The sequence below is a fragment of the Plectropomus leopardus genome, chromosome 10, assembly GCF_008729295.1.
Source record: "Plectropomus leopardus isolate mb chromosome 10, YSFRI_Pleo_2.0, whole genome shotgun sequence".
Lineage (NCBI taxonomy): Eukaryota > Metazoa > Chordata > Actinopteri > Perciformes > Serranidae > Plectropomus > Plectropomus leopardus.
Window position 1 is genome coordinate 2,961,857 of NC_056472.1, and position 11,993 is coordinate 2,973,849.

General features: G+C 44.9%; 1 protein-coding gene across 1 annotated transcript; it reads left to right on the plus strand.

Annotated features, from left to right (window-relative positions):
* Positions 1 to 312: 312 nt before the first annotated feature.
* On the plus strand, positions 313 to 11,530 carry inhbb (inhibin subunit beta B). Its single transcript, XM_042494632.1, has 2 exons — positions 313 to 1,322; positions 9,224 to 11,530. The coding sequence occupies exons 1-2, from the start codon at positions 932 to 934 to the stop codon at positions 10,063 to 10,065; spliced, it is 1,233 nt and encodes a 410-aa protein (XP_042350566.1). The 5' UTR covers positions 313 to 931; the 3' UTR covers positions 10,066 to 11,530.
* Positions 11,531 to 11,993: the final 463 nt, after the last annotated feature.

Below are 11,993 nucleotides of genomic sequence, written 5' to 3' on the forward strand. Positions count from 1 at the left end.
TCTGGTTCTTCTGATTTTTGCACAGGGTATCCAAACTAGACCTGCGCCCTAAACATAGTGATCTCAAAGTGTGATGATCACATCATGTTTGACTCTTTAAGTCAAATAATGCCATCCTCGGGGAATTATGCAACCTCTGCGGGGCCGCCGTGTTACCATAATAAAACCTTGTTCCATCAGTGGAGTCGTGGCTCTGTGTAGACGTAGTAGTCGAATAATCCCTTGCGTCCAGTTGGTGGAAATCCCCACGTGGTTTCCACTCCTGTATAAAAACTTTGGGTGTGCGGAGCCCCTGTTGTCGTGATTGCAAAGGGAGAAAAGGGTCTCAGTGAGCAGCATCTTGCAAGACGCACGGACGCTGGCCATTTACAGCCGCGCGCACCGGACACGGTACAACCCAGGGGCATACACACAAAAGCCACGGGCGTCAGCGATGGTTGTGCTCAGGAGCGCAGCTGTGGAAGAGGACTCTGTGCGTGCTGTTTGAATGGGAGAGAGCGGACCGAACGCCTCTGGACACCGTTTCTTTATTTATTGAGAGTTGTCGGCGCGGCGGTGCGCTCGCCCTGTTTGTTTTGGTAGATTACGCGTGCGAAGTGAACGTGGTATGACAGAAGCGCGTCAACAATCCAAACTCCGGAGTGCGCGTGGCAATCAGAAAGATGAACTTTTATTGTGCGCGGAGAAAAAGACGAATTGCTGGATAACGAACTAAATGCATAATGACTGGAGTTAATTAGCGTCACTATTTCTTGTATGTTTCTGGAATACAAAGATTTCGTTCTTTGGATACCCTCTCACTTTTGGAGCACCAGTGGATGTTCTCCCGGAACTTGCAAAATTGTAAATTAAAAGTAGCTTTAACCTTAGATTGTGTGTATTACACCTTTGTCTCGCATATAATTTGGACAGTAATCTTAAATTTAGAAAAATGGGCATCTACAGCGTGGCTTTGTCCTGTTTGGTGGCGTGCGTTCTCTCCGTGCGCTGCAGCTCCGTGGCCACCGCGACGGAATCCCAGAGCTCGCCCCAGGAGTCGTGCGCGTCCTGCGGCCTCAGGGCGCCGGATCAGTCGGAGCGGGTCAACATAGACTTTTTGGAAGCGGTGAAGAGGCACATACTAAACCGGCTGCAGATGAGAGAGAGACCCAACATCACGCATCCCATCCCCAAGGCTGCGATGGTGACGGCGCTGCGGAGGCTGCACGCCGGGAAAGTGCGCGAGGACGGCCGGGTGGAGATCCCCAGCTTTGACGGACAGGCTGCGTACAACAACGAGGTTCAAGCGGAGAACTCTGAGATCATCAGCTTCGCCGAATCAGGTAATAATCAATAATTCACGGCGCACATCTAAATCGACCCCTCGGTGAACCCAGCCACCTTTTGACTTTATGTAACAGGTAGCAGGCAGCCAGGTGGCTTAATAACCGAAAAACACTCTCAATCATAGATTGAATTTCATTCTGTAGAGTTTATCATATGAAATGACAGCAGCAGAAATCCAGCTGAGACAGACAAATCCGTTTTTTAAAATTCCATAATCTAATTGTACTGTGAAAAGAAACTACTTTTAACTTAAAATAGTGTACTGACAGCCGTCAAATATTAAGTTGAGAGAACTTGAAGAAAAGTTGAATATCACAAAATTACCTCAACTTGTTTTCTCAAATTCAGTCAGCCTAATTTCAATAAGCTCATATCCAGGCTGCCTTTTTTTTTTTTTTAACTGAAACTAGTCCAGAGATTCCCTAATATTTAGAGAAAAGTTGAATTGTTACAAAAATTCCCTCAACTTTTATTCTCAAATTCAGTCAACTTAAAAAACAAGGCAGCCCAGACACTTTATTTAAAAAGTAAAAACAAATACTTTTTACAGTGTGGATGTGCCATCATCTTTTTAATCATTATATTGCATTGCAGTAGTTGGTGGTAAATCCTCCCGTTTTAGCCCGATGAAATCACAAAAAGAAATGAAACTAAGGCAAGAGTCCTTAAATTACCCCCATGTGTTGTCTAGGGGATAAAAAGAACCTCTGAATCCAATTTCATCACTAAAGCTGTGCTCACACTCAATACTCCAATGTATAAAGCCCTCTTTTAAATACGGACAAAGTCCCTCAATTGGCCATTTATCCCTTGTGTATCTAACTAATTCTTAGAAGTCCAAAGAGAACACCCTTTCCTCTCTCTCTCTCTCTCTCTCTCTCTCTCTCTCTCTCTCTCACACACACACACACACACACACACACACACACACACACACACCCTTTCCTACACAAGCTTGCGCGCACACACACACCTAAAATCATCTGCGCTTGCAGAATCCAATAATTGTCACTTAGCACTGTGAGAACCCCATCTTTGACACAAACTGTTAGTTTAACAAAAAGAAAACATGCAATTAAAGCCACCAAAATAGGATATCTTAAACACACATACGCACGCACCATCCTGTTGTTTCCCATCAGCCCTGCCGGTACAATTAGCCTGAATGGGCTGCTATAGGTCCCGCCTTTCAATGGGAATGATCTGAGCAGCCTCATGACAAGGGAACAAAGGCCAGGCAATTATTATAAGAGCACTATGTGTTCCTGCTGAACCCAACATGTCAACATCGAGCGGAGAGGAACAAAAAAAAAAAGCCAGGAAAACAAAAGAAATTGCTCAGAATAATGTATGAGACATTTGAGTTTGTGGGGTTGGATTTGGGGGAGTATGTGTGTGGAGGGGTATGGTGATGGTGGGGGTGATATTGTGTGTGCCCATATTGCAGCGTTGTAAAGAATGCTTTTGTCGTTCTAAAGATTCGCTGGGCTCCTTTGCTTCTTCTTCTTCTACTTCTGTTTTTTTTTCTCCCTAGTTCTATTCTTCCTCACACCTTTGAGCCTTTGTGTGGCATTGTACCATGGAGCTGGCTCGGGTCCCTGCTCCCTAGACCCCGTCTGCCTCCTGGCCAGCTGGCTCACGCCCCCCAGATCGGATGCTGCCAGCCGGGGCATGGCTCAGAGGCAAGGTCTCCAAAAAGCTCCGAAGCCAGGGGAGCTTGTCCCCCAAGCATGAGGGAGCCTGAATTGTTGTTGTCACAGTTTAGAAGAAGGCGGGTTGGGGGTTGAGGTTGGCATATGTTTAGCCAACAGTAGCCGGCAAATAGATGTGGATAGCTTTGTTTATGTGTGAGTGAGGTCAGCTCGCCTTCCCCTCAGCACAGGGTTAACTGGGCGCTTGTCAGCCAGGGAGCCGGCTTCTTATCTCCAGTTGCGGTAGCGCAGAGGTAAGAGGTCTGCCAAGTTGCCGCGGGCAGGTGAGGGAGACGATGCCAATCTCCTTTCTCTCCTGACATGGTCCCGTGGGTCCACACTGAGGGATTCGGTGTCCCGTATCCACGGGAGCGGAGCAGGGAAAGAAGGGAGGGCGGAAGAGAGAGGGGTCGACGGAGAAGTTTAGATCGGTGCTTCTTGATTGCTCACTATAGCTGTTCGGACCCAGTGAACTCGCGGCGAGGGGTCCAAGACATGGAATTAAGACTTCATTATGGGAGGTCATTAACTCCAGCGTGGTTCCTCCAGAGGATCGGGTTGGCGGGTTTACTTCAGGACACAAGTCTTTCATGAGGAGCTGTCAGTCATGGCCCTCCTGGACCTGCTCCAGATATTTTCCACATTCACCCACAAGTGTGTGTTTCAGTCTTCAATGGGCCTGGCAGCTTCTGTATAAATGATGTATGCACCAATATTAAAAATTCCCCCGTAGTAAAGCTTTAACAGCGGCTTTGACCTCTTGCCAAAGTCCAGCCCCATCCTCTCCATCTCCCTCCCTCATCTCCTCTCCCTATGTGGAATTCCTGGAGTGCTGAGACTCAGGCCTGAGGGACGCGGCTGCTACATGCATGCATGCCTCTGCTCATGTCAGAGCCACGAAAATGCTTTGCGCCGCACCCTTGTCCTTCCGCGGCGTGTGGTCTTGTCGACAACAGCTTTGAGTAATGAGCTCTGGAGCTGCCTGCTTCCATGGCCTCTTCCCTGACTTGGTGGCACAGGTGGGGACACGCTGGAGCAGCTCTTTATCTACACAAGCCCACCCAGGTGTCCCGCGTGCTGATGCTAACTGGTAACTTCTCCACCGCGAGGTCAGGCGAGACGTGTCAGGGCCAGCTCTGAAATGTTTGTAACACTGGCTGGAAAGAGCAGTTGGTTTCTGAAAAGGACCTCAATGGAAAAAAGTCACATGGTGTGTTGGTATATGCTCCTGATACAGAGGAAGCCAAGGTGTGATTTAAATACTATAGACTGACAGGTTGACAGTTCAGTTTTGACCTTGAAAACAGTAGTTTACACTTTATGTTTTCTTTTAAGTGTGTGTGTCCCTTTTGTATCATTCTGTGTCTCCTCTATAAATCCTGAGCGTTTAGCAGGTACCTGAAAGCAGCGCAGATGGAGCCCCTTGACTTACTTTTTCCTCAGCAACAGTGGATCACTTAAGATCAATGGATGAGAGGAGCAGCTGCTATGGGTGAATGAAAACTTTTAGGCCAAGCAGAATGTGCAGTTAGGTTTCTCTTTCAATGCTGCTGTTCCATCTGTGCCCAGAGTATGCTCTGCATTCCGAGAGTGTGGTGCAATGAATAACCGAGCATAATTTCTAATCCAATAGAATTTATGAACTGTCCAGCTTCAAGAAATAGAAAATCTATATGTGGCAGCAGATGATTTAATCATGGCCAGTTGTTATGAGATTATAGATTCAAAATTTGGACACTTTCTTGAAGAGAAGTAATAGAGAATTGGGAGACTACACCTTCATGACAACTAGCAAACTCTATCTCCTGATGAGAGTCGTGATATGACAGAAAGCTCCAGAGTAGCTAATAAAGTGATCTGGAGGTGGTTTGTTGTCAGGAGATTATAGAGGTTATGTAGTTGTTCATACATCTGTTACAATCTTAGCACTGCATCTTGTAAAATTTTATAATTGGGATATTTTTCCAGCAAAACTACTGAACATTTTAAAGTTCCAGTCTCCCATTTCCAAGGATTTAGTGATTTTCTTTGTTTTATGTGATTGTAAAGTTTATGTTGTAAGGTTTGATGTTTTGGAGTACTGGTCAGATAAAGCAAGCATTCTGATAATCCTGTCCTTTAGGAAATTGTAATGACATTGATTCAGTCAATGACTCAGTTAAGAACCTCAGGAGATTAAGTGGCACTGAATTAAAAAGTTGGCAGAGCATCTTAGAGCCAGTTTATACCTGCTACTAACATGCACCTTGGTTGATATGATCACGGACGAACAGTGAGAACAATAGAAAATGTTTCCATATGTGTCTCCAGTGACAATTAGAAATCAGATCTCTCTTCAACTCTCTCTCAAACATGTACATCATTTTTGTTTGCAAAAGTCAGTTACGTTGTTTTTAACCAGCAGGAGATTTGTTGTGCTGTTCACTGAGTAGTGAGAGTTCGCCTGCACACAGACTGACAGGGCTAACTGTAAGCATTACATGGTTAATGTTACTTAATGGTAATTAACAGGGTTTAAAGACAGAGTCCAGCTGTTTATGCATCAGTTTGAATTCAGGGTCTCCCACACATTCATATTTTTATTTCGGAGCTGGAACATTCATTAGGAGCACTGGTGAAATACATATACAGTTCAGTTATTCATTCATTCACCACATTCTCAGAGCGCAGAGAGTACTCTGGGCACTGGAGTTGCTGGGACCATTCAACAGCTGTTGCCTTGTTAGCTGGTGCTATCCAGGCAGGCTTGATCATACCATTTGCCAGGAGGAGAGCAGCTCTGTGGATTGTCCTTAAGCACTAAGTTTACTGGTGGGGAGTCAATAAGCAAGGACGTCAGCTGAGTTGAATGTCTTTCGATGCGGCCCAGGACACGTTGCGGACACACTGCTTAAAGAATGTAGCCATATGTCGCCCAGAACACATCTGAATAACAATAATAATACTAATGATAATTTTATTTATATAGCACCTTTGTGAACAGAGTTTACAAAGTGATTTGACAATGCAAAGCAGAGACATTTAAAGGAGCAATTGAAAAATAAGATAAAATGCAGACTAAAACAGATGAATAAAAACGGGCAAATTAGATTTAAAATAGATGACATCACATAAAAGAAAGTCAATAAAAATGGGTTTTAAGAAGTGATTTAAAAGAAGTCAATGTGAATGTGATCGAAGCAATCGGATCTCTTGAGGAGCATATGGTGCATTCACACCTGTACTGATCCGATCATCTAAAATGCATGTTGGAACCAGGTGTAAATAGGGCCTCTGCAGTCACTTAGACATTAACAAAATACCAAAAAATGATATCGGCACGTGGTTTTCAAATGAAATCGGCCAACAGTTTCCAAAGATATGGCAAACTAAAATTTGTACTGACAAAATGAACATGTAAGAAACACAAGCATTTTACTGATTTTGCACAATGAATAAAGATTACACACGCTGAAAACATTGTATTTCATGTCTCCATCTCATGCTGGCCATCATGTTAAGAGTATGCATAATTTGATGTTGATTCCACTACAGAAGAGATTTGATGATCACTAAAATTAGGTAGCAAGTGTGTATATATCGATCGGTATCCGGTACTGGCCAAATGAGCTGTTATAAATCTTCATAGCAGATATTGGCAAAAATACAATATTGTGCATCTCTAATCTGTATCATATTTATAACTTTTAATGGCACATGATTTTGGGGATAATAACACTAAAGGATAATGCAGATATTGTGAATGGGAAATCACCCATAAACAGAAGAAACAAAATCTTTTCTTTTTTTTAACACAACATAAAGAAATTATAGATCCAGTACTTCTGTTTTTTTTCTCTCATTTTTGGCAAACAAATCAAAAATAAAAAAAACAAACAAACAAAGAAAATTCTTAACTGAGTCATGGGAACAAACAGGAGCTGAGCTGTTGTCTCCATGTTCAGTTTTATTGCCGGTCTTCATTCCCTGTGTTTATCACGCTGTCACAGTGTGCTGGTTGCTGTGCGCGATCCCTCTTTTTCTGAGCTTGGAGCTGTCGGGGCAAGTAAGAACGCACGGTGCTGAATGAGGTGAGGTTAGTTACTTGTAGCCCTGAGGGGCCCTTATAGCAGTTGCAGGCAAAAAGTGGCTCTTCAGCTGATTCCTTTCTATCATTCACTTCAGGTAGATTTCAATGCGTTCTCATTGTGCACTTGATACTTTCCCCAAAGACTCCGGTATTGAGAAGGCTGAAAGTTGATGTATTGCTTACCACAGGGTTGGGTGTGTGTGTGTGCACGGATGGGTGCAAATGTGTGTGTGTGTGTGTGTGTGTGTGTGTGTGAAGTGCTTGAGCTCCCAGCTGACATGCTACAGAGTGAAGAGCTGGTCTGAACAGGTCCCTGTGTGAATGTAAAGCCGTGGTTTACAGGAGGAAGAGGCGTGAGGCACCTTAAAGAGGGGGGCCCGTCTTTGGTGGCCACCTGTTGACACTGACACACACTAATCAGTCGGCAAACAAAGTAATTTAGCCGCTTTCAAAGGGGCTGCTCTGCTTGAGCACATTGTACCAAATCTCCTGAAATAGAAACCTTTCAAGTTACCTCGGGGTAATTTGGAAGACATCATTAGGCTTGGAAAAAAAAAATACTGCCAGGGAGAGACCATCGCCACCTTTTAGACTCCCGGGATCTCTTCATTGTGCCGCTGTAGAAAGTGGCCAGTGTCATGTAAATGGCTTTTATTTTTGCCTCATCATGCTTTTTGCTGGAAAGCCACGCGTTTCAATGGCGGGCTGCAGCGCGGCTGTCTCCCAGTGCCTCACAGGGGGCTTTGTGCTGTCACTCTCAGAGTGTGCACACTGGAGGGAGGGGGGGAGGGGTGGGGTAGGGTGGGGGTGGGGTTCGAAGGCCAGGGAGGAGAAGGGGGGGTACTAAGTAGCGAACCCAGTGCACCCCCTGGGGGCCTTGGCCGTGTCCGCCACCCTCCCACCTTTTCCCACTTGCATCCTTCCTCCTTTCCTTGGTCTTCCTCTTCTCTGTTCTCCTCCCTGTCCCCCCCTCTCCCGTCTTGGCCCTGTCACTTACAAAGCTGGACCTGGGGCCAACTGGGCCTGATCCCAGAACTCAGCCGTCACAACTGGCCTATCAGGAGCTGCCACAGAGGTCACCTGACACAGTGATTGAGGGTGAAGAGAGAAAACAAGGAGAAAACAGCCCTTAAAATACAGAGCTGTGCCCTTTTTGGAAGACTTTCTGCTTTCTGTGCCAGCACATGTGTGTGTGTGTGTGTGTGAGTGTGTGTGCATGCGTGCGCGCGCATGCGTGTGTGTGCTCGTGTGTGTGCGTGAAGAAAGGAAACAGTCTTTGGCCTATTTCCCTTTAATAAAACATAAATGTACTTTATTTTAGCAGTGCTAATTTTTCAGCTCCTAAAGTTTGCTCCGTTGTCATGGAGATAGCTATGTTGTCATCATGTGACCTAAGTATGGAATTTCAGATCAGTAATATGATAGCAGAGATCATCCTGTGATCACCTGTTATCACATGAACAAACTTGGGTCATGTTATAACGAAACCTTTCATTGAATAAAAATTCCTAACATCAATTATGACACATCCAAATCAATATGAACATGAATTGAACAGTGAATTGGCTTGATTTCTTTCAAAATCATGGGAAAAAGTCAACAGGCAACAAAAGAAGATATGACCCAGAATTTAGCAAGAAATTAGTAAAAAGATACAAGAAAATTACCTTAAAATACTTTAAAATAATAATAGGAAAAACAAGGCAAACATGACTGAAGTGCTAAAGGAAAATCATTGTATTATGTAACATAATTTTAAATGTCTAATAATGCCTATAATGAGTATAGTTTTTCCCTAGATTTTTTTTCTTTTTTCCCTCAACATTTTACCCAAGCTTTAATATAATTTTTCCAAATCTACTAATTTCTTACAATTTGGGGAACATTTCTTGCCAAGTTGCTCATTTTTGTGTGCTCTTTTTTAGCCTCAGGGTTTAAAGGTTTAAATTCATGTAAAAGACATCTAAAAGCAGCACAAGAAAGGGTTAATCATCATTTCAGTCTCTATTATAAAAAATGCAGATTGAAACATATATCATATTTAATTACTGTGTCATGTTTTCGACATTGACGTTGAAGGGTTAATATTGTTTGGATTGCAGATTGAGAATTAACCCTTCCTGTTTTTCTCCAACAGATGAGCACACGTCTTCCAAGTCTGGTCTGTACTTCCTCATCTCCAACGAGGGCAACCAGAACCTGTACGTGTCCCAGGCCAACTTGTGGCTCTACTTCCGTGTGCTGCCGGCTGGTCCAGAGAAGGGCCTCCGGAGGAAGGTGACAGTCAAGATCCACTACCAGGAGGCTGGAGCCGCCAGCGGTGCGGAGGGAGGCCCGGGAGGCCCAGGAGGCGGCGGTGGTGGTGGTGGAGGTGGAACCGGCCGCTGGGCCCTGGTGGAGAAGCGGGTGGATCTGAAACGCAGCGGGTGGCATACCTTCCCCCTCTCAGAGGCGGTGCGAGCTGTTTTCGGGAAAGGCAGCCGGCGGCAGGACCTGGAGGTCCACTGCGAGGGCTGTGACACAGCGGGCGTGGCTCCGGTGCTAGTGGACCCGGGTGACCCATCCCACCGACCCTTCCTGGTGGTGCGTGCACGGCAGGTGGATGGAAAGCACCGCATTCGCAAGCGGGGGCTAGAGTGTGACGGCACCAGTGGGGGCCTTTGCTGCCGGCAGCAGTTTTACATAGACTTCCGTCTCATCGGCTGGAACGACTGGATCATTGCGCCAGCCGGTTATTACGGCAACTACTGCGAGGGCAGCTGCCCGGCCTACATGGCGGGCGTGCCGGGCTCTGCATCATCCTTCCACACTGCAGTGGTTAACCAGTACCGCATGAGAGGGATGAGCCCGGGCTCGGTCAACTCCTGCTGCATCCCCACCAAGCTCAGTACTATGTCCATGCTCTACTTTGATGATGAGTACAACATTGTAAAGAGGGATGTGCCCAACATGATTGTGGAGGAGTGTGGCTGCGCTTGAGTCCATGTCGAGCCTTCATTATCTTTGAACTCGGAACAGTCAGAAAGGCCTTTTGTACAAACAGGACGTTATTGTGCGGTACACATATACAATATATCTATACCTACTGTACGTGCGAGCAACACGTGCGCTGGTAGCAAGTGCCAGTGCTGTGTCGCCGTGTGTTTGCACGTGTCCATGCGAGTGTGTGTATTTATCAGACTGAGTGATGTGCTCGCTGTCCGAGTTTTCCGACTGGTCAGTAACGGGACTAGAAGGGAACGATTATCACCAAATGATACTTTGCTCTAGTTTGCCATTTCTAGTCAAAAAATAATGGCTCATCATCTCCTCTTGAATGAAGATAACAAGCGCTTAAGGAAAGTGACAGGATCAGCTGATGACACCATTGGCTTTGCTCCCAATCCCACTCCTCCAGCCCTCTTAAGTACTTTAAGCACGTGACAGACTTTTGTTTTTATAAAGCACTGACAATTCATCAGCTTATACAATTCAGAACACCAGCACTTCCCTACTATGCCGACAGATGCAGTCTGACTGTCCTCTCTGGTGGAATTAGACCGGCAGCGCTTAGGATTATAGCCTTCGCAGAAAGGCAAAAGAAAGTCGCCCACAGAGCTGCTGTTGACCACGGGCCTCGACCTCAAGAGAGCTTCAGGCCCTGCCACCATGACAACCAGGTGAAGATGGATCTCATAAGTGCACTTCACTCGTGCACTGGGAGCGACAGAGTGAGAACTGCTTCCTACCGCCCGCTAAGGCTCAGCAGATGTGGGCCAGTGGACGTGGAGACTCTAGTTTCGGCCCAGTGGGTCGCCACAGTGCAGTGCAGCACTTGCAGAAACTGAAATGCACACCCTGAATAGCACTTGTATAAAGAAATGCCTTCCAAGGGGTACTGAGTGTCCTGTCCTATCACTAAATAAGTGCCACATGAGCTATGCAATGTATAGTAACCTATACCCATACTCAACATGCTCTATTAGACTCTCTTTCCATCTCTCTCTCTTTCTCTCTCTCTCTCTTTCTCGCTTCAATCCTCGACTCTTTATCAATACTTGAAATGTAATCTTTCGCTTCCTTTCCAAAGCGAATGATTGTTGTGACGTTTGCACTGAAAAGTTGCGGGATTAGTGAAACAAAAAAAAAAACTGCCATTGAAAAGTTATTTTTATAGAAGTAAATTGAATTTTGTTTCAAATGTATTTTACCTAATTAATGGAACCAAAGAGGCCAAGATTTTAGCTATTGTACTGAAGATGGCGAGGCCATTGAGTTACTGTGTACAATACTGTTGTTTTGATCATTTGCAATAGGCCTACCACTGTATCAGGGTACGATATATGATTTCATTTCTTAGCTCTGTTTTCATTCTCTGTTTTGTACAATAAGCAACACTTCATTTTTTTCATCTTTAATTCTATTTTTGTTTCTGTTTTCTATTTAATAAGAAAGTTATTTTTAGTTCCTGTCTGAGAATCATTTAGTCAAATAAAACATCATCTGTACAGTTTATGTAAAATAAAAATGTTTTCTTAAATATTTTGTAACTTTAAATTCTTTTGTTGTTATGTGTCTTTTTCTCCTGATGAGCAATGGGTTGGGCCTGCATTGTTGTTTTTGCTCAGCGTCTGGCTGGTACCTCCCTAAACAAGAAGGTGAGGCTGAAATAGCTGGGTACACTTTCTTCAGTCTTCGTTCATACTGGTTGAAACATAAAACATTTCTCTCCTGCTGTCAGTCAGGACCAAGTGTCTCTCATAAGCTGTAGCTGTGGAACAGTAATTACAACTATGATTAACAGCTTCAGTGGCATCCATAACGGCTGCCAGCACATAGACCTCCACATAACCACTCCGTTCCTTTTTTTTGGCTGCAGAACCATGATGTGTGTTTGCGTGTGCATGCAGATAGTCAGAGGCATGGCC